Source organism: Sycon ciliatum, chromosome 7 (assembly GCF_964019385.1).
Source record: "Sycon ciliatum chromosome 7, ocSycCili1.1, whole genome shotgun sequence".
Lineage (NCBI taxonomy): Eukaryota > Metazoa > Porifera > Calcarea > Leucosolenida > Sycettidae > Sycon > Sycon ciliatum.
This window is the reverse complement of record NC_088649.1, coordinates 28,973,872-29,000,364: the sequence shown is the minus strand read 5'-3', so window position 1 is coordinate 29,000,364 and position 26,493 is coordinate 28,973,872. Positions and strand designations below refer to the sequence as shown.

General features: G+C 45.7%; 1 protein-coding gene across 1 annotated transcript in view; it reads right to left on the bottom strand.

Moving 5' to 3' along the window:
• The window catches only part of LOC135821798 (uncharacterized), a 40,680-nt gene that overhangs the window by 4,191 nt on the left and 9,996 nt on the right, over positions 1 to 26,493 (bottom strand). The window contains exons 4-18 of the mRNA XM_065334794.1: positions 25,196 to 25,276; positions 24,741 to 24,827; positions 23,354 to 23,746; positions 21,895 to 22,221; positions 20,232 to 20,315; positions 19,224 to 19,310; positions 18,523 to 18,603; positions 12,772 to 12,858; positions 11,025 to 11,663; positions 9,833 to 10,147; positions 8,603 to 8,689; positions 5,892 to 5,972; positions 5,416 to 5,502; positions 3,008 to 3,379; positions 1,357 to 1,680 (exon numbers count right to left, since the gene is read on the bottom strand). Coding sequence (XP_065190866.1) covers positions 1,357 to 1,680; positions 3,008 to 3,379; positions 5,416 to 5,502; positions 5,892 to 5,972; positions 8,603 to 8,689; positions 9,833 to 10,147; positions 11,025 to 11,663; positions 12,772 to 12,858; positions 18,523 to 18,603; positions 19,224 to 19,310; positions 20,232 to 20,315; positions 21,895 to 22,221; positions 23,354 to 23,746; positions 24,741 to 24,827; positions 25,196 to 25,276 — 3,132 coding nt within the window. The remainder of the gene's footprint in view (positions 1 to 1,356; positions 1,681 to 3,007; positions 3,380 to 5,415; positions 5,503 to 5,891; positions 5,973 to 8,602; positions 8,690 to 9,832; positions 10,148 to 11,024; positions 11,664 to 12,771; positions 12,859 to 18,522; positions 18,604 to 19,223; positions 19,311 to 20,231; positions 20,316 to 21,894; positions 22,222 to 23,353; positions 23,747 to 24,740; positions 24,828 to 25,195; positions 25,277 to 26,493) is intronic.

The window sequence follows — 26,493 nt, the reverse complement described above, 5'->3', positions numbered from 1 at the left end:
ATTTCCAAAATATCGGAGCAAGTCGCAGCCCTGTTATAACACTAGAATGGGGATAATAGCTTTTCTAAAAAAAAACTGTCACGCAGTATTTAACAAGACGAGTTGTTCTTGGGCTTTTACACCCACGGTACCATAGACCGGGATGCATGACAGCAAGGCACGGTACTATAGAACGGGATGCATGACAACAAGGCACGGTACCGTAGACCGGGATGCATGACAGCAAGGCACGGTACCATAGAACGGGATGCATGACAGCAAGGTACGGTACCATAGACCGGGATTCATGACAGCAAGGCACGGTACCATAGAACGGAATGCATGACAGCAAGGCACGGTACCATAGAACGGGATGCATGACAGCAAGGCACAGTACCAGAGACCGGGATGCATGACAGCAAAGCACGGTACCATAGACCATAGACCGGGATGCATGACAGCAAGGCACGGAACAATAGACCGGGATGCATAACAGCAAGGCACGGTACCATAGAACGGGATGCATGACAGCAAGACACGGTACCATAGAACGGGATGCATGGCAGCAAGGCACGGTACCATAGAACGGGATGCATGGCAGCAAGGCACGGTACCGTAGAACGGGATGCATGACACCATAACACTTCCAACACGGTTTCTGAACTCTTGCTGTACGATACATACATCCGTATTACTGTGCAGTACATACTGCAGATGCTCAAATGTTCGGAACTCGGCTTTCCCTGAATGGAATTGAGCAATCGAAAGGTCTATTTGAATAGGAAAGTTCTCAGCTCCGTCTGCAAATAGTAGGGTTTCAGCCCTCGCCGGGGATTTTACGTCAAGTAGTAAACTTTCACCTCCTCACGTGGTGACAGTCATGGGAATTCCCCCTGTTTCTTGACAAGAACAAAAAAGTTGTCTGTAAATTCTCTCAACCCTGGTGGCAAGTCGAACTTCAGCTTGTCATGCATTTTGATTCCTCGCAATTGGAATCCAGGGAGTAAATTCTCCCCTGTCTCTGCCACAAACTGATATTGCACCAAACAAATCCTTAGAATCAAAACATGCTGCAATGACTTCGGAGTAACCCTGGGAAGACACCGAAGAAACACAGCCTGAATCTCAGTTCTGGGAGTGTTCTCAATGTTGTGATTCACCGTGGGTGCAAGATATGCTGGGAGACGACATGTTTGCACATTGCAAGTGGGCACATTGTTGGCATAAGCCCTGTTCATACAGTGCACGTAGCGACGGGACACATTTACACAAACGCACAACTATATTCATCACGTTAGCGGCACAAACAGGGACCAAACACAGCTTGTGCATGGACAGCCATTGCAGAAGACAGTCATTTATCATTCTCTCACTTACTGACACAGAGAATCTTTGCATCCTCATGGCTTGTTTCGTTCTTAAACGTCACATGTTGTCTGCTAAATTTTACTGTTCTGTAAAGGGACTGACCATTGACCAGGATTGGCGCGACGTGGTAACCTAATCCGTCGGACTTATCTAAAGCCAATCTCTCTAGCCAGCGTTCTCTTAACACATGGCCATGTTCTTGTAACCAGTCTTTGGTTATGAGGCGAAGTCCGTACTGCTGACATGCGTCCTCTGCGCACTGCTCAGTCACACTGGGTCCGAGTGCTGGAGTTGCTGCGGCGTATACAGAATCGTTGGCATGGAGCCATTGAGCTGCAACACAAGGGCATATACAGTTGCGGGTAGAAACAAAAATAGGCGGAAGAGAACTAAGACAAGCGGCATCATTATTGCTTTAACACTGCGTTTCGTGAAAATAGCAAGGCCAAAGCTGTGTTCGTTTTTAGCTACCTAGTAGAGTAGAGTCACTTTACCGATAGGCCACACGTTTTTATTTCTAGTTTTCTCGTCACCTGAAAATCTAAAAATGTTTGCGAGAGGTGGAAAAATAAAAAATGACCGAAGAATAAAAAAAGTTTATTAGACCTTTGTTCACACTAAAATCCACCAATACACCATGCAAAATAGCATCCATAGTTAGCAACTAGTATGTGGTAGGCGCATCTATCACAATCTGTGCATGTGCAGCTAGACTGCGCACAACAAATGCCGACCTCGCATTATGTGTCGCACAGGCCACGCCACATGATGTACATGTGCATGAGTGTGCTGGTCCCCACATGCACAGTCAGTGCAGCACAGTTTTTTTCTTTTTTTCTTCAAGACTCCTAAATCGTATGCGTGTGCGTGACGAGAAACATAGAAATAAAAATGTGTGGCCATAGAGGTAGATGGTAGAGGCAAGTGTACGAACGCTGTTCTACCAGATCTAGTAGTTTACACGATGTGTACGTGAAATGTTTCTTTTTTGTATGGAGTTGTGTACAAATCCTTGATCTTGCTGGAAATCCCGTGGCTCTACCAACTTCTACCGGATTCAACCAACTTCTTCCCGGTAGAGCCGGTAGAAGAAAGTAGAATTTACCCTTTTGAGTCGAATTTCTTTTCAAAAACGAAAAACTCTACTGAAAGAAGTAGTTTCTACCCAAACCTGTAGATCAAAAACGAACGCCCCCTAAAGCAATCCTCAGACAACTGAAATTCTCGCTATTGTGAATTTAATATCGTGGTTGATGACACCCGATCTCTTGGATACGGAAGTGCCCAGAGCTAGTGAGTAGTTCAATGTTCACAGGCCTGGGGCTCGCCAGACTTCATAGAGCAGTACCGTGTCACATTTGCAAACCATTCAGCGGTTCTACCAAGGGAGTAGTATAACACCGGTTTATGACACAAGCATTCGCATGAAATGCTTCTTCGCAGGTGAAATCAATTGGTTACGCATGTGTGGGTCTGACCCTGGCTATAACGGTAGGTGTGCCATTGATGTGAGAAACCCAGGTGGCTACACTCTTGTTGTCTCTTTGTTTCATACTTTCCTGTCCCGTCATTATCATTGGACATAATGCACTGTGTGCTACTCAGCATTCTCACCATTTGCCCGTCCAATGATATCGCTTTAAAACAAGCAATTGTTTACCTTCGCAGATGACATTGTGACGGCCGAACCCATGAACACTAAATATTGCACCACTCGATTTGTTCTTGTCCTGCTTGTAAATAATACGCCGACGATTGTACTCGGATGATGTCCATATCGTGATTGGGCTGCTGTTACTGTTCACCATCATCTCGTGGAGCAATGACTTTACGCAGCCACGCACACCAAGCTTTGAGCCGAGCAAGGTGAAGGTTTTAAAGTCGACCAGCTGATATCCCCTATCACTGCATGCGTCTCTGGCTTTCGTCCAACTGGTTATCTTCGGGCAGTTGCCTGAATAACACGGCAAGCCGGCGAGAGCTGTCCAGGTGTACATCACCTTGTCCGTACCCAGGCACTTTGTCCTGAAATCTGAACACAGCACAGCACACAGACATGAACAACATACTCAGGTACAGGAGAAAAATATTACGGTGGCCAAAAACCCCTTTCTGTCCGACTTGTTTTCAAATTTTCAAGGTTGAAGCACTATAAGGACAAGCTGTTAATCCCATTATTTTGCTAGTGGGTAACGAATCCTTCTCTATATTTGGGGCCTGTGAAAGTCAAACACATTCTCATTTATGCGCTTTTACCAACAGGATGAAGGCTTGTACTAATTATGATATACCGTAGTGCCTTGTATTAAAGCCTATCTCATATAGAAGCAAACGGCGAGGAGACAATAATTTGATAACCGCAATCAAAAAAATTAGCTGAAACGACATTTGTGTGTTTTATTCACTGAAACTAGTTACAAGTGTTGGAAGCTATGTATCAGCGTCTGTATAACCCAAATTTGTGTGTACAGAAAGATAGTATAATTGGGTTGAAATTGTTCAAGTAACGTGTCGTGTTTGGTTCAGCCAAGCTTGGACGTTAATGTTCTAAGTGAAATCAAGAGTACATGAAAACCAGAGTGTGCAGCTTGGGGCCTTTTCTGCTATGGGTGTCTGTCACGGCGAAATTCCGTGATTAAATCATATTTAGCCCAGATCTGAGGCGGGAAATGCGTACAACTGAGCTGCAGTATTGCAGAAAGAGACCTGCTTGAATCCTGCTACATCACTAAAATGATGTAATCACGGAATTCTGCAGTGACAGCAACCCATCCGAGCTGCACACTCTGGTTTTCATGAACTCTTGGTGAAATGTACTGCTGTTATGTGTTATCACTTTGTCCTTCCTTCTTTCTTTCTCTTGTTTGTTAATTTCTCGCTTTGATTGTTAAAATTCACACTTGTAAATTTCATTGCTGTTGTTCTTAGTGTTATTTCTCTAACCTAGATTTTCTATAATAGTTAAATTTTGTTTCAGTGTCCTTTAGTACAACGACGAATCCTGATGAGTGTTGTACGAAAACTTGTTTGAATCCATTTTTTTCTCCACACCATTTCTTCATATTTTCATCGTTTTATTGCACATCGTCTCCACCGTATTTTTTACATTGCATGAATAAAATACACAAATGTCGGTTCAGCTAATTTTATTGATAGCAGTTATCATATCGAAGCCTGTTTTGAATAGAGCTCTGATTTTCAGAATACACTGTTGGCACACAAGCCTGGTTTTAGTGTTGACGCACATATAAATACCTGGTTTGAATAGAAGCTTGATGTGAATACTGAATAGAAGCCTAGCCCTGAAATCGGCTTCCACAGGAATACGCCCGGCGGTAATACACGACACTACGGAGAGTACATATCAATTCTCTTTCTGGAATTCCGGACCACTATGATCAAATGCTGTGGAGACAAATGCACTGGAATCAGTTAATCCCATTTTTCTGTAAACAGTAGGTAAGTGGGTAAATGAGTCCAATAACGTCACATCATTTTAGCATAACTCTATGATACTCACTGTGTGGAATATGAAGTGCCTACAATGCAGTCTGCATGCCCTTAGGAAAGAACCTTTTGCTCCAAGTATCTACAGAGAGGTGGCAAAGCCATTGTTCTTAAAAAAAAATAGAAAACGGCTTTGACTGTGAGTTTGCTGAAAAGCATTACTTGTAGTCCAGCACTACTGCTCTGCTCGGGTAGAGTAATTGTGCATGTGCCGGTGTGTATTTGTGTGTGTGTGTGTGTGTGTGTGTGTGCGTGTGTGTGTGTGTGTGTGTGTGTGTGTATGTGTGTGTGCATGTGTGTGTGTGTGTTTTCTTAAGTGAATGTGTGCAGGTGTGGTGTTACATACTCACTTCACATTGCAGATACCCTCATTGATTTGTTTCCGTCTTCTCTTTGGGCTTTGTTCATGATAGCATTTTCCTCTTTCTCTTTTTCTTATCATTATCACTATCTTCATCATTTTGCGAGAACTGTGGCAACACGCCCAGTGAGAAGGCAGATTTTGCCTGTGCTTCTGGTGAAGAAAAATATAGCTAAACAAAACCAAACAGAGACACTTACTGTCCTGACATTGGTCTCCGCGGTATCCGGTCGGACAGACGCAGGTGCCGTCTTCAGTACACTGACCATTATTCAGGCAATTGCATGCTGCAGCAGTGATTGGATGCACATATTTTCCAAAAACAAACGAATAGTGGCAGAACAACATAGCAAATGGGACTCTCGAGACATTGTTACATGTATCTTGATCATCATGACCCTGTACCCACCAGTACATAGCTACATGAACAGCCAGATTACAACACTCCCACGTATATCCAACTGATGCCCATATGACTGTATCATTTATTGCACGTGGATAGAACAAAATTCCAGCCACTTTTAAGGTCACAGTATGTTGGGCTATCCGGCATACAAACTCGGAAGTGTATCTTTGGCTTCAAATACAATTATAACGGCTTGTATGTTCGCATGGGTCATACATTCTTTGACACGCTGGCACATAATATATTTCAGCAGCTTTCTTCAGCCCTTACCTATTGTGCAGTTAGGTGCATCTAGGCTGGGTTTACATTCGCATACTTTGTTCTTTTTCACCCAGGGATGTGTGCACACAACTGCATTGCATATCACAAGAAAGAGGGAGAACAGCCAGAGATTAGCCAGACACAAGAAGGACAGACAAGTAGACAGAGGGAAAAATAATCTATTATTATTTATTTTGAACAAACGGCGAGGAGACAACAATTTGATAACCGCAATCAGTAATACAAGGCTGGATCAACATTTGTGTACACTTTATTCATGTAATGTAAAACTGCGGAGACAATGTGCAATAAAACGATGAAAATGTAAAGAAATTGTGTAGAGAAAAAAAAAGGAAAGGGATTCAAACAAGTTTTCGTACAACACTCTTCAGGAATCTTCGTTGTACTAAAGGACACTGAAAACAAAATTGAACTATTATAGAAAATCTAAGTTTGAGAAAATAACACTAAGAACAACAGCAGTGACATTGACAAGAGTGAATTTTAACAATGAAAGCGAGAGCAATGACGAATGTGTGTACAAAAACTAAACTTGCAACTGAAATACGAACAAAGAAGAGAAAGAAAGAATGAAGGACAAAGTGATAACAAAGAACAGCAGTACATTACACCTAGAACATTAACGGCCAAGCTTGGCCGCACCAAACATGACACTTTACTGGGACAATTTCAACCCAATTATACTATCTTTCTGTACACACAAATTAGGCTTATACAGACGCTGACAGATGGCTTCCAAAACTTTTAACTGTAGTCCATAACCATGACGACCACGGCACAATACAGTGAAAGAAGAGTCGGAATACGAATTGCAACAATCAGGACTAGCCAACAGATGATTGTACACTGAGGACTTGCTACCACGAAACCTACGCACAACACTAACATTCTCACTGGCACTCTCACGATGAATACAATCGTCGCTCTCCGACTCTCTGCTCCCTTCACCGTCCGTCCCATCATCCGCTTCCTCTGCGCTCTCTCTGTTATCCCACCTGCCTTGGTCCATTGAACGGGACTCGGCCGTCACCCTGCTGTCATGTCCCTCCTTACGCCCTTGTCTGTTGAGTGCATAGCTTCTGTTGTAGTTGGCTGTTGATCGTCTTGGTCTTTCAATAGTGGGCTTGGATGGTGGATTAGTTGTGGTTGCTGTAGATTGCATTGTTGGTGATGGTGTGGGAGCTGCTGATACGCAAGGTGGGTCTTTTTGGGTTGGCAATTGTAGTGCTAACGCCACTGCCGGTGTTGCTCGCGGTCGGTCACTGGCAAGCTCCACCGCAGCAAGAGCCGACGGTGGAGGATCAGGAGGAGGCAGTGGGACCGGGACCGCAAACGGCACCACTCCAGCCAAAGCCGCCGGGTGCACCGACGAAGGAACCACCGACAGCAGTAGCAAAGGCGGCGACACAAGCCGGCCCGATGAGCCACCACGACCACCCTCCTCCACCACCGCCACCAGCGACGGCGGAGCAAGCACAGTCTGTGAGCCAGGATCCGCAAGTTGTGTAGGTAACGGTTGTTTTCTAGGTCGCCCTCGCTTCGGTCTTTGTTGTTGTTGTAAATTTCACTGCTGTTGTTCTTAGTGTTATTTCTCTAACTCAGATTTTCTATAATAGTTCAATTTAGTTTTCAGTGTCCTTTAGTACAACAAAGATTCCTGATGAGTGTTGTACGAAAACTTGTTTCAATCCCTTTCCTTTTTTTTCTCTACACAATTTCTTCAAATTTTCATCGTTTTATTGCACATTGTCTCCACAGTTTGACATTACATGAATAAAGTGTACACAAATGTCCATCCAACTTGTATTACTGATTGCGGTTATCAAATTATTTATTTTACTAGTACAAGAGGAAAAACATGCACAGTTCGCGTGCGACTCGGCTGCAGGCCGAGTTTTCCACATCTATAGGAATACCCACCCCTCAAGGGGCAAGGCTCCCATGCAGCTCCAAGAGGCAAGAGACTGGACAATTGACCAGGGAAATGTAACACTTAGCGGACGAATGAGCGTTTCGACCGCACAAAAATAGCAGGTTTGGTGATGCACATGTGTTCTGTGTTCTTATTCCTAGCAAGAGCTTGATGAAACGGTATACTTGTTCTGTCGACTTTCACTCAAAATAGAAACTAGAACAAGGCCTGCATAATCAGGGCCAACCGGAACAACTCCAAAGCCTTCACACAGTCAGGGGAGGCTTGTTCACACGAAAGGTATACTTTGAGAATTGCATACAATGTAAAGGAAACACTTGAAGTAAACGAATTCAAACAAGCATTTCGGAGACAGCAACTTTAATATGGCAACCAAGAGTACTAACCATGCATTATTACAATAGTGACAAACATGCGAGAGAAATGTGAATGTGAAACATACATGTAAAAAGAAGAAGAAGAAGTGTTCAGATCGTTAAGGAAATTCACTTCTACCAAGAGTCCATAACCCCAAGGGTGTGCAACTGGTTGTCTGGCTGCTGCAGGCCCACTGCGCGGCGAAATTCCAACATAACGTCATGCCACTGAGGCACAGAGGACAAAACTCTGCATTCCGCGGTGCTTGGATTTTTTGTTTGGCACCAGGGAGTAGTACAAGCGCAACGAACGTGTACGTCATTTCTGACGTAATGTTGGAATACCGCCGCGCGGACCCCATGTACAGAGTTGCAAACTCTTGGGGTTATGGACGCCTGCTTCTACTTACCCTTCTGGCAATTGTCTCCGGTGAATCCCTTCGGGCAGATGCATTTGCCTTTGTCGTCACACTGACCCTGGTTCAAACACTTGCACACTGCAGCAGCCACCGCATACACGCAACATGGCGTGAAACAGAGAAAATACACGGTTTGGTTACGCAATGAGCAGTGGAGATAGAGAAATTGGACTACACAAAGTTACCAGGCAACTTTCGCTTGCAAGCAAACTGGGGCGTGAACACTGTTGAAGCACTGAAGCCAGCACTCGAAAATAGTACTAGGACAAAAACACATGTAACCGTTAGTAGATCTACTCGTAACAGCCATTCATAAACAAATATGATACATTTAAATAACCGACGAGGAGACAACAGTCGTAAAATAGCAATTAAAAATATCAATTGTGCACTCATAACCATGCATAGAAAAGCAACATTTAACGCAATGCACCTACAAACATAACGTTTACCCGTCCTCGTCGGTTATTTAACTACTTTAAACGGAGATACACTCACGATCAGACTGAATGTCTGAATAATGTGCTTCGCAAGCGTTATGTTTGTAGGTGCATTGCGTTTAATGTTGCTTTTCTATACATGGTTATGAGTGCACAATTGATATTTTTCATTGATAAATATGATACAATTCGCCTGTGGAGATTGCCCATTTCAAAATTTAAATAATAATAAAGTTTGTCTCTTTCCCTCAAAACCAGTTAATAATAATAATAATAATAATAATTAACTGGTTTGAGGGAAAGAGACAAACGGGAAAAGTCTGAAGAAAAAATTGACTGTCACCACCAGGACTCGAACCAGGGACCCTCGCTTGTAGCCAGCGATGCTCTAACCACTGAGCTATGGTGTAGTCGTCATCCCAGCAGAGGCCGTTCAACATTAAATAATAATAATAATTCAATAATAATAATGATAATAATAATAGGTCAGACTCGGATGGAAAGGCAACGATTAAAAAATTAAAAGAGAGGACCCAAGGTTTACAAGTTATGCGTTTTGTGCCAAACACTAACGACAAGATTACATAAACCAGAGTGTGCAACTCGGGGTGGTTCCTGTGGGAGCGAAATTCATGCAGTACGTCATTTCTGACCTCATGGTAAGCCACAGGTACGGTGAAAAGTTCCTTAAACAGTCACAGTGATGCAGGATGCCGAGTTTGTTAGGCACATGCTATAATTTTATCGTTTTTCTTTTAAAAGTTCAAGGCATCTCACTTACTGACACAGAGGATTTGGGCTCGGTGATTGCTTGTGGTGTTCACAAACCTCTGTTTTCCCTCGATAAACGTTACGGTTCTGTAAAGGGAGTTGCCATTCACCACGATTGGTTTGACGTGATAAGGTGCTTGCCGAATAGCCAATCTCTCTAGGAAGCTCTCTCTTAATACATGGCCATGTGCTCGCAGCCAGGCCCCGGTTATGAGGTGAAGTCCGTACTGCTCACATGCCTCCTCTGCGAATTGCTCAGTGACGTTGGGCCTCAGCGCTGGCGTTGCTGTGGTGTATACTGAGGAGTTGGCGTGAAGCCACTTGGCTGCAAAACAAGGGCACATACAGTAGGCAATAGGGCATACAGTCGTCCCTCTCTATTCCAGCACTTGTTTATCCAGCACCCTTGCAAACCAGCACACTTCCTGGCAAAACGATTTTTTCAGATCTTTTTCTACCCTTTAATCCGGCACTTGAATTCCGCCTCCAGCAGCGATTTTCTGCAACAAACCACTCAAACTGTACATAATTTGATTTTCTAATCCAGCAGTTGTACATCGCATACTGTCAGGGACCATTGTAACATACACAACACATGTGACATACATTTGGGAATAAATATCCTATGCTAGTGCATAAGATATTCCCAAGTGTATGTTATAGACATGCATTCCATGATTCCACAAAGTACTTGGTTTGACACAGAAGATCCCTATGTTTTGATATACGACACAAACATGTATGGTAACATGTGGGCCGGGTGGTAGGGCAGGATTTGATAATCCACTCGCGGCACCCTTCTTTATCCAGCAGAAAATTCCATTGCAAAAGGTGCCAGATTAGAGAGGGACGACTGTATGTATAACGATCACACAATGACAACAGCGAGCATTCCCAGATGGCCTAGAGTACTCAACACCACCAGGATGGAGCGATCCAACAAAGGACTGCCTTAGCTCCACTTTGTGCATGAAACGAAGCATTACAACAATTATTTAACCGATTCTCTCTGGTCTCTTCTGCCTTTTTGACAAAAGTTATGAAATAAATGTAAATAACGGGTGCCCACAATCTAGTCATGCTCAATAAAACCCGGTCTAACGGAAAGGTCAATGCTACCATTTCACCCCTATTCTGAGACAGGTTCAGGTGTCGGCCAATATTTGCAGGCATGGGGCTGGGTGGACAATGCAACAGCCTACCTTCGCAGATGACATCATGATGGCTTTCTCCATTACTATCAAGTAACTCTTCTCTTAACTCGTTCTTGCCCTGCTGGTACATGATATTTTGGTCATCCTCCTCGAGCGATGCCGATATTGAGATAGAGTTGCTGTCACCACTCGCCATCATCTTGACATCAAGATGGCTTGCTCCACTACTATCATGTAACTCTTCTCTCAACTTGTTCTTAACTTGTTCTTGCCCTGACGATAGGGAGATAGGGTTGCTGTCACCGCTCGCCATCATCTCGAAATCAAGATGGCTTGCTCCACTACTATCCTGTAACTCTTCTCTTAAGTTGTTCTTGCCCTCCTTGTAAATGACATGCTTTCCATCCCTCAAGAAAGATGTCCATATTGTGATAGGGTTGTTGAAATTGCTTGCCATCATCTTGTTGAGCAATGCTTCCATGCAGTCTCGCACGCCAAGCATCTGACTGGTGAAGGCATTGTAGTCTACCACGTCGTATCCTCTTCTCTTGCACATCTGGCGGGCATGCGTCAAGTTCGTTTTCTTCTGGCAGCTGTCACCGTCGAGGTGTGGATGACACGGCAAGCCGGCGAGAGCAATCCAGGTGTACATTGCCTTATCTGTACCCAGGCACTTTGTCTTGAAACCTTAACATAACACAGTACACATGCAAGACACGGTCAGATGAAGTAGAACACAACTGGACCACAGCCTACCAAGACGTACACTTGCTCAGTAGAGATACCGCAGTCCATTTCAGAATTTGTTTACTAAAATGATCCCAAATATCATCGGACCATCACAGCTATACAGTAGAACCTGGTGTAAGCGACCTCTGGGTTTAGCGACCACCTGCTCTTAACACTGACCATTTTTCCATGCACTGACAGTTCTACACAGACACTGTGGGACCTGGTTCTAAAGACCACCTGGCTTTAACGACCGCTTTTGCTTGCACCGCGGAGTGGTCGCTTAAACCAGGTTTTACTGTAGTTCTGGTGATGGCAGTCAATTTTTTCTGCAGACTTTTCCGCTCTCAACTTTCCTCAAACTTCCGAACAAAACACCTACGTCAGGCACTATTTGCTTTGTTCCTTGCCCTAAACTGTTACAGTACATATCGGTTATAGTGTGGTCGTGTACAAGAATATGCTGCCTACAAGAATGAACTCTCATATCTTCATAATCGAACTCCCATTGCATCGTAATGCTGCAAGTGCACCTGCCGTGGCTATGTATCTTGTTGCAGAGCCACATGGACAGGCCTATGGGACTATGAACAGCCGCACGTACAAACGCACTACGAATGCATGTCCAATGATCTTCCCCGCCTGCAGGTCCATGGAGCTAGCTGTCCTGTTGTGTGGTGCCAGTGGGCCTTTTGAACTCGGACACTGGCGTGTACGTAGTGCGGACGGAGAATGCCACAAATGTAGAGACCCACCAAGCCAAGCTCACAGCCAAATCATAATGAACAACAGCCGAGCTTTCAGCTACTGTAAATCGCCCAATATTCGCGTCACTAAATTTTCTCGATTTCTTAGAACCAACAAGTTTGCGATGGCAAAAGGTCGCGAAGCACAGGGGACACCTATATACACCCACTGTTGAAGCTTGATTTCACGATGGTTAATATTTGCGTTACGCACTTCTGGCGAAAATAGCGAACATTAATCCGTCGCGAACATTAGGCATTTTACAGTATTCCAGAAACATGAACAAAACACGGGTTTACTTCATACGGCATATACTTACTGTGCTGACACTGATCTCCATGGAAACGTTTCGGGCAGATGCAGGTGCCATCTTTGGTGCACTGGCCGTCATTCAAGCATTTGCATGCTGCAGCAGTGATTGGGAATGTGCATGCATTTTTCAAAGCACACGAAAAGGAACAGAATAACGGACTGTCAAGAAATTGTTCACATGTCCTTGCCCATCATCATGGACGCCTCAAACCAGCTCTTTTAACCACTTACAAGGGTGTCCAACTCCCCATATCAATATTTTTGCCGAAGGGGTAGGGGCGCTGTAACAGTATAGACTTGATTGATTGGAGAATTCCCCGAATGATGTTCAAACCAGAGGTTATAAAGCAAAAGAAAGGCGAGAACCGCAGGAGTGAGAATAGTAGGAACACAAGGTGTTACCATAAGACAAGCAAAAAGTGTCAAGGTAAAACTATTACACTCTCCCGGCCCCATAGGAAGCCAAGGTTCTATTAGATAACACAATCCAGTTAGGAGATGCAATTGTGGAAAGGGGAATAATCACTCATGCACATGCATAACCACATTGAAGTGTAATCCAACTCAACTTCATCACTCTCACAAGGAGATGACGCAAAACCATATCAGTCTATAACATATTATTAACTATCTCAGTAAGAGATGCATATGGCTCAGCCCAGTTAGATCAAGGCTGCTGTCGTTGTGAGGCTAGATAGTTCTGCAGCGGTTTAATATTCCGACCAGACTCATCACATAGGTTGCCAGCGGGCTCCCACGTAGCTTCGCTGCTGGGGTACCACCACTGCGATGTCGGTGATTCAAAACGGCTTCGACAACATAGCGTGTGTGTCCATCTAGATCTGTGAAGGGCGGAGGCGGGGGTTGGTGTCTTCCAGGAATCGTGTTCTCTTCGTAGCGTTCAAGAGCAGTGACATCAAACACGGGATGGCAGCGAAGTTCACGGGGTAGATCCAAGCGAAAAGCATTCGCTCCAATCTTAGCCTGGATACGATACGGACCAAACCACTTGGATTGCAACTTCCGAGAGGGCTGGCCACGAGCTTCCGGGGTCAGTAGAAAGTCTCTGTAGACAAGAACGCTATCACCAACCTTCAAATCACTGGGCGTTCTCGTCTGGTCTGCGTATAGAGCTTGCCTTGCCTGGGCGTCGAGCATTGCATCTCGAGCTATCCTTAGTGCGGCTTCCTTCTCGTGAAGCCAATCGACCGAATCACTCCTTTCCCCTCCTGTAAGAATGAATTCGGGCAGGGACTTAGGGTCAAACCCATAGTTTAGATAGAACGGTGTATTAGCTACAGATGACTGTTGTGAACTATTTATTGCAAACTCGCAGAGTGGTAGAAGCGAATCCCAATTGTCCTGTCTCAAGTTCACACATGCTCTTAGAACATCTCCCGCTTGCCGGTTAACTCTCTCTGTTAAACCATCCGTTTGAGGGTGGTTAGCAGTGCTGAATGCCAATTTAGTTCCTAGCTGAGAGAATACTTCTTTGAAAAAAGCTGCAGTGAATCGTGGATCGCGATCGGAAACAATGGTCGAGCTCAGCCCGTGCAGACGAAACACGTTTTGAATGTACAGTTGAGCGCTGCCCTTCGCATCAATCTTCGAGTTTGTTGGAACAAGATGTACGCATTTCGTAAGTCGGTCCACAAAGGTGTAAATTGCGTCGAAGCCACAAGAAGTAAGGGGCAATCCAACAATAAAATCCATTGAGATATCCTGCCAAGGACTATTAGGTATTGGAAGTGACTGGAGAAGCCCTGTTCGTGGCTGACCTCCCTTCGTTCGCTGGCAGAGATCACAGGTTTTGACAAATCTCTTGATATCGAGACCAATTCGGGGCCAGTAGAAAAAACGTGCTAGGCGGAAGTACGTTCGATCACGACCCGGGTGGCCAGCCGTTGCACACTCATGGTGTTCTTGAATGAGCTTTAACCGGACACCGCACTGTGGTATGCACAACCGGTTATTGGGGGATGCCTTGAGGTACTTGCGATCAGTGGATTTGTCCTAATAATAGCGATGGTGCAAATTATCTCGGAGAGAATGCTTCAATTTTTCTATGATGGGAGTTAGCTCTTTGTCTCTCTGGTAGGCATCTGATATTGTATTGGACACGTCATCATTCATTGCTAAAGCATACTCAATAGCATTCAAACGTTGTACTGCATTCTCCACGAGGTTACTCTCATGGAGATCTGGGCGACGCGAAAGGGGATCTGCAGGGTTCTCTCTGCCGGGTCTGTGAAGGACTGTGTAGTCATAGTCAGCTAGGAATTCAACCCATCGCGCCTCTCTCTTTGTAATGCTTGGTTTTGTTTTCAGATAAACTACCGCCATGTTGTCTGTAATGACCTCAAAGTGTTGAAAGAGGTAGATGCGCAAGGTCTTTAGCGCAAACACTACGGCCAATGTTTCTCTTTCTGTAGCTGTATAATTCTTTTCAGCAGCAGACAATTTTCGGCTAGCATAAGCCATTGGATGCCAGGCATCTTCCTCTAGTTCTTGGAGAAGAACACATCCCAAGGCGAAATCGCTTGCATCTGTTACCACTCTGAATGGTCGGTTCACATCAGCCAGCCGCAATAGGGGCGCATTCAACAAGGCATGCTTTAGCGATTCAAAGGCATGTTGCCGAGAGCTGTTCCGCTCGAATCGTGCATGTTTTCCCGTTATCTCCTCTAAGTTCTTAGAGAGCGATGAGTATTGATCTATGAATCGCCTAAAATAATTCGTAAATCCAAGAAATTGCCTCACCTCTGTGACGAAAGTCGGAGCGGGCCAGAGGTTACTGCGGCAATCTTGTCTGGGTCAGGGGCGATGTGCAGTCCATCGATGCAATGTCCCAGGAACCGCACACTCTCCACGCCAAATTCACATTTTGACCGTTTGCAAAATAACTGGTTGTCCCGGAGCACGCTCAATACCGACCGGACATGCTGCATATGCTCCGACCACGTTTTGCTGAAGATGAGTATGTCATCTAGGAACACGACTACGAACTCCCTCAGATATGGTTGAAGAATCGTATTCATCATGGATTGAAATGTTGCCGGTGCATTGGTGAGACCAAATCCCATGACCCTAAATTGGTAATGCCCAAAGGGAGTGTTAATCGCGGTTTTGAACACGTCCTCAGCTTGAATGCGAATCTGATTATACCCTGATCGGAGGTCTAGTTTCGTGAAGTACCTAGCGCCCTGTACGGTATCGAATAAATCATCCACATTGGGCAAGCACGCCTTGTTCTTAACAGTTGTCTTGTTTAGCTCCCTCCAATCGCAGACCATGCGTAACGAACCATCAGCTTTCTAGACAAAAAACACCGGTGCACCAAAGGGGGACTTACTTGGTTCTACGAAACCCTTTTTCAAGAGTTCTGTGAGCTGTTTCTTCAATTCCTCCATTTCTGGCCTGGGCAGGCGATAGGCAGGTCGCGATGGGGGTGATGAGCCTTCCTCCAGGCGGATTTCGTGGTCTACAAACCTCTCTGGTGGGAGTCTAGCTGGCAGATCATCCGGGAAAAGATCGACATAGTCACGGAACATGGCCTTGAGATCTGGGTGCTCGTTCTGAGTGGATTTGTCGGGAGGTTCCTTGCCAATGCCGTCTTCTACGCTGAATCATGCCAGAACACCTTCGTCTCCACTCCTAAGAGCATGCCTAGCCTGACGACCAGATATGAACATCGCCTTCACAGGAGCGGTCGGTTCGCTTTGACTGGGCGACGCACAAGGCAAACCATTCGAGTTCAACCTGACTTCATTCGTCCGGAAGTTTATGTCTGGATTGTTACGCGTTAACCAAGGTGTCCCCAATATAGCGTCATAGCGTTGAAGGGGGAACACCGTGAAGGTTTGGTTATCGCTGAAGTCGCCTACGATAACCTTCAATTCATGGGTGGTCTCCATGGGAAACGAGCTTGATGCTCCATCAGCCAGCGTGACATTCAGGTTTTCCGAGCCAATTTCGGTTGGCAGGTTTACTCTCCTGGCAAACTGTTCGGCAATGAAATCATGGGTCGAGCCCGAATCTATTAACATAAGCGCGCGACGACCGTTGATTTTGCCTTCTACACGCAGGAGCTCTTGTTCCGTTTTCACATTGACGCTGGTAACCTGGGCCTCAATAGTTGGTGTAACATCTCACTTGAAATTGGCTTCGGAGCATTCAGCATGATCGTCAACATCCTCCACAGCGAGGCTACTGAATCGGTTACGGGTAGAGACGGAGCACACACTACACGCAGGTGATGCCTTTTCTTGATGCGTCAGTAATCGCATCGGCCTTACTGACGTCCACCGTTTGGGTGATCTCGATGCTGCGGGCAATTCTGGGCCATATGGCCTGGTCGACGACATGCGAAGCAGCCCCCCTGGGCTCGTAATGTCTCACGTTCCTCGGGGCTTAGTTTTGTTAGCTTTCTGCTACCTGATGGTGGTGCGAATCCCGGCGCGGTCGCCAGTGGTGGTCTGCGCTGAAATCGGCTGTCTGAGGCGACTGCTAGCGCTTCCTGAATGGCGGCTGACAGTGTAGTGGGGTGTTCCTTCACTACCAAGGTCTGCATGTTACCGTGCAGGCCGTTGACAAATAGCAAGGATCTGGAGAGTTCGTCAAGTTCCGGCACCTGTAAACTTAGCCGAGAAAACTCCGTTACGTACGATTCAATTGACCCACGCTGTTGGATAGAGAACATATCCAACCGCACTCTTTCCCCGTCATAGTGCGGGCCATACACTCGCGCTAGGGCGCTTTTCAAAGAATGCCAATCCGAAAACTGCTCACCCGCTTCCATGGAAGAAATTAGCAAAAGACGCGCATTCCCAGCGAGGTAGCTAGCCGCAAAGTTAACTTGGCTCTCCGGGTCACCCTGAGGTGAGCACTTCAAGGCTAACTCGACCTTAAATACCCACTCTTTGAACTCGGAAGGGTTGCCATGGAAAACATTCGGTTCTCTGGTAATGCGTTTGACGCTCGGGCTTGTCTGGGAGAGAGAACGCGATCGACACGGGGCTAGATCCGGAGGACTTGAGCTTGATGTAGCAGGTAATTGATGTCGTCCAACTGTAGCAGCCACGTTGTCCCGAGCGCGGCGGATCTCACGGAAAGCGGCGTATAGCAGAGCAGTAGCGGCCAGGAGCACAAGGCACGTCAAAGGGCAAACGATGATCTCAACCATCCTCAAGCTACCAGTGTAACAGTATAGACTTGATTGATTGGAGAATTCCCCGAATGATGTTCAAACCAGAGGTTATAAAGCAAAAGAAAGGCGAGAACCGCAGGAGTGAGAATAGTAGGAACACAAGGTGTAACCATAAGACAAGCAAGAAGTGTCAAGGTAAAACTATTACAGGCGCAGCATTGACTTCCGTGCACGCTGCTTTGCACACTTCACGCTTTACACTTCAAGTGCAGAGATGTATTAATTTTTAGCTTCTTCTTTTCTTTTTTTTAGATCAGTTTACAAGGCAACACAATATTGTAGCTGCTTCGCCCCTTTTGGTGTATTCTAGTTGCAGTGTTCAGATTAGCCAGAATTCTTGTAGCCGACATATGCTCTCCCAATCAGTTTAAAATTATCACATCCCGGCTACAAACTGAGCATATGTTGCAGAACAGGTCGGAGAAGCCCGCATGAGGACTCGGGAGTTGTTTTCTTGTCTTCAAAATACAACATTCAAGCATGCGTGAGAGCATAGGTCATACATTCTCTGACATGCCTACATACATTACAGCAGCTTTCTTCAGCCCTTACCTTCTGTGCAGTTAGGTCCATCTAGTCTGGCCGTACATTCGCATACTTTGTTCTTTTCCACCCAGGGATGTGTACACACAACTGCATCACACATCGCAAGGAAGGGGAAGAAGAGGAAAAGAGTAAATCAGCCAGACACGAAGTCAGACAGACTTAAAGGTTGCATTTGGTTGGGCAATTCCAGGATGATATTGACCACCCGTGATTCTGGAATGTTAATGATAGCTTGCATGCCGTCCTACCGGTAAGACCACGGGTCCTACCGGTAGAACCCAAGAAATCGCGCTGCAAAAGTGCTGTTGCTTGAGAATCTTCTTGAAACAATTGTTGAGATGAGGTCCTTGTAGTACAAAGTAATGGCGCAAAAGGCAAGACTACATCCAGGGCATTGCATATGTGCAATTTTATCAATTTTCAAAATGGGCGCCATGTTCCTGTCGGAGCGCTTGCAACTGCGTCCAAAGTGAATTTCGACCGTGGCATATCGATTGCCATGGCAGTGGAATGCAAAATTCCATGCTCTGTTTCCATGGCTACCATGGACTGTTGCCATAGAATTTCTTATTATGCCTTGTACGATCACGTCCAAAAAAGCGTGGACTCCTTCATTAGCGAGCCAAAGTACTTGTCAATGCATGATTATAAAATCCCAAGGGAACTGAAAAAGAATACTTGAAGAAAATTAAATATGTTCTACTTACCGAGTTGGCACTTGTCTCCGGTGAATCCTTTCGGGCAGCTGCATTCACCTTTGTTGTCACACTGACCCTGATTCAAGCACTTGCATGCTGCAACGCCCATCAATAAACGCATGCACGGAGTGGCATAGAAAAATGCATGGGGTGTTACTCTATGCTTAGTGGAAATCGAGACATTTATCATTTAGTCGGAACTAGGTCTCCGACGACCTGGTGAGAAGGCAGAAATGCCTGTTCACTTGGTGAAGTAAAATAAAAATAAACAACAACAACAACAACAACAACAACAACAACAACAACAACAACAACAACAACAACAACAACAACAACAACAACAACAACAACAACAACAACAACAACAACAACAACAACAACAACAACAACAACAACAACAACAACAACAACAACAACAACAACAACAACAACAACAACAACAACAATAACAACAACAACAACAACAACAACAACAATAACAACAACAACACCATTTGACTGAGGTGGGCATGATCGATAGGGCGAATCCCAAGCAAGTGCGTGATCAATTGGCCTAATCTGGCCGAATCCGGAGTAGGTGTACTTGGAGTGGAATCCGATAACACCGGCCTCCACACCGGGAGTCGCTGGAGTGGAAATGGACGTTGGCGTTTTTTGGAAGCCTTCACAGAATCTTTGTACGACATGCGTGCATTTTGCGTACTACACCCTTGCTTTGTTAGTTTGGGTCAGCGTTGCTCGAATTGCACTGCCTGCTCGCACTCAATCCAGTTTCGCCAATCGATAACACCCTTGAGCACGAGTTAATTAACCATTTAGCCGTGGCAATGTCAGCCATCTCCAGCAAATGCTTCATCCGAGGTACAGGGCTTTCCATGACTTTCACAATAACTAAGTGGTCTAGGTGAATTGGGCCGGTCTCTCCGCTTGCATAGATCATGATACCGGATGATCTCCAGCAGTCTTGCTGCGTGTTCTCAGATAAAAACAAAAAAAACGAATGGCTAGGTGTCTTACCCTTTTCACAATATTGACCATAGGTTGAGGTGCGGTTGCATACACAACTAAGGTCTGGTCCAAGAACACCGGTCTCACACGTCTCTGTGCAGAACAGGACAACAAAAAGTCAATTGCATTACACTCTAAAGGTCGATCCACAGTACAACTTTCTGCGACGTGACACACGATTTGCGACAGTTGCGACAAGAATCTGCCTGTCGCGAGCTGTCGCAAGCTGTTGCAAGGCACCTGTCGCAGAAGTTGAAGAATGTTGTACGACATACACAAAATGGAGTACTGTTTCGACCCTGGGTGCACGTGCAGTGCACGTGCATAGTAATACTAGCGCATAAGGATGTCGCAAACATGAAAACGATAGATGATATGCCATATAACGTGCAACTAGACTTGGGAGGGCATTGCAGAGTAGTTGCATACAAAGTTCAAAGTTGTACAGTTACCTGTGACTTGTCCTCATGCAGAGCTCAGGGCCTACCGTGTACACATTGTAGTATAATTTGTATGCAACTTGTGTGCAATGCCCCCTCAAGTCTAGTAGCACGTTATTTGGGATATCATCTATTGTGAACTGTGTGTCGCTGTCGCAGCTCGTCGCAGGTGTTGTAAAGTTGCATGTCGCGTCGCAAGAATTTGTATTGTGAATCGGCCTTTACAGTCCCTAACATTTGACATTTTTGATAACCCAAAATGATGGTCCAAGAAACCTTATCAGGCAGCAAAAAATTATAGGAACTGATGCGTGAGAGCAGGGATTTTTTTTCAGTATCTACCCTCATAGGATCTGCCAAGGAGCTAAAGCATAGTGCATTTGACAGTTGCCGTTAAAATACAGCAGGGTGCCAATTGTCAGCCACCCTTCGGGGCATCGGCCATTTCCACGGTGATCAGATGAGAAGAATGGTCGGTTATGGGACCACTCATACATCTATCACATGCATATTCCAGCATATTTTCAACATTTTAGTACAACAGGAACTAGGTGCACTCCAGCTTCTCAGCGTTGTACATTTTGACTGAATAACCTGCTGTAAAATATCTTGGGCATCGCTTGAGTGCTGCTCCGAGTGGCAAAAATCAGCAAAACTTCAAAAAAAGCTGCCAATTTTGTATGTTGTCCACCCCGACCAGGAGATCCGGATAACCGATTGTCCGGAGAGTTAACGTCCGCACAATCGGTGTTTGACTGTAAAATAATATCCCATCATACCCCTCTTGCGAACACCTACATATGGCCTGCGCTCCCAGGGTTGCGGACAATCGCCACGCTACACTGCATAGACTTTCTTCCAACAAATAAAGTTGCTTGTGCCAAACAAGCAAGTCGCAATCAAAACTTCGAAATTACGGGAAAAAACACAACCTGATCCTCAGTTAAGGAAGGGCTCTCTATATTTGGATCCAATGTGCGTACAAGAAATGCTTGGATACGACATGTTTGCACATTGCAAGGTCACATCGTACATAGTGGCACATTATTAGCACAAGCCCTGTTCACACAGTTAACGGTGGCACAGGAGACATGTTACACAAATGCACAAATGCACAACAGTATACTCATCGTGCTGATGTCACCCACAAGGGCAGAGCACTACTTGCGCATGGTCAGAGCACTACTTGCGCATGGTCAGCCGTTTAAGTTAAGAAGCCTTGTCTCACTTACTGACACAGAGAATCTGGGCTTGAGTTTTGCTTGTGGCGTTCTGAAACGTCTGCTTTTGCGCGCTAAACATTACGGTTCTGTAAAGGGAATGGCCATTGACTCGGATTGACGCGACGTGGTAAGGTGCTTGCTGGTGCTTATGCAATAAGGCCAACTTCTCTAGCCAGCGCTCTGTTAACACATGGCCATGTTCTTCTAGCCACTCCTTGGTAATGAGATGATGTCCGTACTCCTGACATGCGTCTTCTGCGAACTGCTCAGTCACGCTGGGTCTGTGTGCTGGAGTTGCTGCGGCGTGTACAGAACCGTTGGCCTGGAGCCATTTGGCTGCAAAGCAAGGGAAGATACAGTTGTGGGTAGAAACACATCAGGAAACAAATCTACGAATAAGGGGAGCTTGAAATCAAACGCCCCGCTCCATGACACCCAATCTCATGGATAAGGAAGTGCCCAGAGCTAGTGAGTAGTTCAATGTTGAATGTTTACAGGCCTGGGGCTCGCCAGACTTCGTAGAGCAGCACCGTGTCACATTTGCAAATCATTCAGCGATTCTACCAAGGGAGTAGTATAACACCGGGTTATGGTGCAAGCATACACATGAAATGTTTCTTCGCAGATGAAACTAATTGGTTACTCATGTGTGGATATGACCCTGGCTAGAGCGGTAGGTTTCTCATTGAAGAGGGAAACCTCGGTTGCATTCAATACTCTCGCCGTCTCTGTTTCATTCCTCCTGTCCCACTACTATCACTGGACACACCCTTTAACCCACTAACCGCTATATATATACATCGTTGAAAATGATGCCCAGGCGCTGAGGACGTATATATATGAGTGGTTGCTCCCAAGGTTCCTAACTATATATAGAGAATTAGAAAAGTTGCCTGACGATTGAAAAAAAACTCAAGAAACTCGGAGTACCAGATATGGATTGATCGAAGAAGGATAGATTGACCATCACTGTGGATAAGAGTCATACTGTAGCTCAGTTGGTTAGAGCATTGCTCGCAAATAGCAAGGTCCCTGGTTCGAGTCCCGGTGGCGTGACTGATGATTTTTTCTTTCTTTCATATCTGGCTTGCAAGTGTTGAGTTTCGGAGAGAAAAGAGCAGTACGTGGCATGTGGCCTCTGGTTTCCCAATGCGCTTATAATGTCAACACTATTGGTGAAACACCCGGGAGCTGAATATACTGCTAAGCATTGTGATAACACCGTTGTTTAGAACACAGACAAACCTTTATTGCACATATAAGCGTATGGGCTTCTACCCGGGCATATTCACACAGCAAAAACTCTTTTTTGCAGCAAATTTTCACATATAAGCCCATGGGCTTATATGTGGGGAAGTATGGTATATACCGGTATAGATTATACATCTTTTTCATTGCCAAATAAGAAGTGCAGAGCCTGGGTGCCATGGCCTATTGCCTTAAATGGGTTAAAAACGCAACAGCCTACCTTCACAGATGACATCATGATTGCCTATTCCACCCCTGTCAAATAGTGCGTCGCTCGAGTCGTCCTTGCCTTGCTTGTAAATAACATGCTGACCAAAGTACATGTACGATGTCCATATCTTGAGAGGGGTGCTGTAACTGCTGTTACGTCTAGCCATCATCTCGCTCACCAATGATTTTATGCAGTCGCTAACACCCAGCTTCAAGCCAAGCCCAGTGAAGGAATTATAGTCTACGACGTTGTATCCTCTTCTCACGCACATCTCGCGGGCGTGCACGAAGTTCGTTTTCTTCTGGCAGCTGCCATAGTCGAGATGTGGATAACACGGCAAGCTGGCAAGAGCCATCCAGGTGAAAATTGCATTATTTGTGCCCAGGCACTTTGTCTTGAAAGCTGAATATAACACAGTACACATGCAAGACACAGTCAGGCGAAGTAGAACACAACGAACACCGACTTTCTCAGATGGATACCGAAATCCAGTTCAAATAATAGAGAGGTTAAGATGCATGTTATTTCCGATAAAATATTGGTTGGGGATTGTCTGAAGCATATTCAAGCGAGGTACAGTCGGGCTTGATGACTGATCAAAGCCCTCGGGCTGGTCCCTTGGGCTTGGATCAGCCATCAAGCCCTCCGTATCTTGCTTGATTATCTACTTGAGTAACGTTACTCTGATTAGGCGTATATGCAAGCAGGCTATTGAAAATTCTTGTGGTAACCGTCTTTGCACCGGGTTTGGAGAGCTGAGCCATGGTTAATTCATAGATAGTGAGGGAAGGAGGGGCGGGGAGGGGGGGGGGGGGGTATACCAATAATCGAACTTCCGAGGCACTTTCTTTGGCACTTGAGACAATTTCTGTAACAATCAAGTGCTTTAGAGGTGATTTACATGACGGCAGGATTCATCCCGTGCCTGATGCTACCATGGAGATTTAGTCACATGTGCTCATATTTTGGCGCGAACGTATCCCGCCGGCTATCCCGGTACGGTCCCGGCGCCATGAGGGGGCTGGGGGGGAGGGGGGCGGTGGTTGGAAATGCATGTCGTGACATTCCGTGGTCTGGTTTGCAAGCTCTCGAGATCACGTGCTTCTCTTCCCGGCGGGATGCACTGCCGTCATGTAAATCGCCTCTTAGGAAGTCAGAGAGATCTCGAGCATGGTCTCCAGAAAGGCATGCTGTCTTCAAGCACTAGCTTCCTGTGTCCAAAAGGAGGGGGTGGTAAAACACAGGTATGAATCGGTTCGGAACCCAAATTTGGTTCCGAACCGATTCATAACTTACGAATAATTGTTGATGTATGCATGCACATGTATGGTCACAATTCCCAGGGGCATGTGAATCAAAGAAACACGAGTATTCACTTCATTTAGCAGTTACTTACCATGTTGACACTGGTCTCCATGGAAACCTTTCCGGCAGTTGCAGGTGCCGTCTTCAGTACACTGACCATCATTCAAGCAATTGCACACTGCAGTAGAGATTGGGTGCATTCATGTATTTCCCAAAACACACAAATAGGGATAGAACTTGAATAACCTACTGGATTCTCAAGTCGTTGTCGCATGTATCTTGATCATCATGACATTGTATAGACCTCAACATCGCCACAAACACTAACACTAACACCCATTCACCAATCCCAGGTATATCCAACTTATACTCATGCCTTGCACTTGAATAGAACACACGTTCAGTAATAAGCTGGAGAACCAGGCATAAACGCTGGGAACTACTTTTTCTTGTCTTCAAATACAACAGTCCAGCACCCGGGTATGCATGGGTCGTATGTTCTTTGACACGGGGGCTAAAATGACAGCAGCTTTCTTTAGCCCTTACCTTCTGTGCAGATGGGTTCGCCTGGTCTCGGTTTACATTCACATGCTTTGTTCTTTTTCACCCAGGGATTTGTGCACACAACTGCATTACATTTCACACACAGAGAAGACAAAATGAGAGAGCTGATCAGCCATACACAAAAATGGACAGACAAAACGAGAGTGTTGCGGAATTATCCACCACCAGACCAGCGCAAGGATATAAGTTGGACTATAATTATTAATTTCAATTCCAAAATGCACAAGAAGTGTACAGAAGAAAAAAGCACGAACTCGACCAGGCCAGAAGCAAGAAGAACTGAACACAAGATATTGAAAACCCTTCTCCTCAAAAAGCTGCATCACGTACAACGCAAAACAACTGGCTGCACCATCGCGTGCATCAGCATGTGCACCAGCGAGTGCACCAGCGCTGCACCAACATGTGCACCAGCGAAATCAATATCGAAAGTACGTATCAATCATTGCATTACGTACAACATGCGCAAGAGGGTTACTCTACTTCACGACGTAGAAGAACGGCATCACCAACGGCGAACAGACAGTTATCAGCTTCAGACTCAACAAAGTCCTCGGAGGACAGCTCAGCTTCCACAAAATCACGGATCCGAGCAGCCTGGCGTTCAAAATCAGATGGAGTCAGGCCCAGCCCGGGAGTAGCCGAGAAGAGCACACCAGTGGGCTCCCAGCCAAGCATCGCACGCATAGGAGAAATCTTGAGGACAGAGTGCGGACGAATACGGTCGAAATACAGTAACACGTCCAGCTGAGATCGCCAATCACCAGCCTCATCCAACACCTTCCGAATTAAGGTGAGGAGAGTGCGGTTAAATATCTCAACAGATCCCTGTAATAGGGGATGACGCACGGCACCCTTGAGCACTGTCACACCAAACGTGTCAAACAGCGATGACATCACGGCGTTGATGAATTCCGTGCCATTATCACAGTGGACCACTCGGGGCGGGCCCACAGCGTACACAGGCCGACAAATGCCTCGGCCACTGATGCCGCGTCATGTTGACGGAGCGGAACCACTTCCACCCACTTGGTGAAAGTAACCATGCAAACGAGAACACAATGGTACTCTCCACTCTGATTGACGCCCAGTTCCAGAGTATCTATTACTACAACACTCCATGGGCCATCAGCCACCACAAGGTGACTGGCATCCGCCGAAACGCCCTTGGTTGGGCTGGCAGCAGCACACGGCGAACAGTGGCGCACAAACTGCTGACTTTGGGCAGCCATGTTCGGGAAATAGCACTTCGAGCGGAGGAAGCGCCATGTACCCTCCCA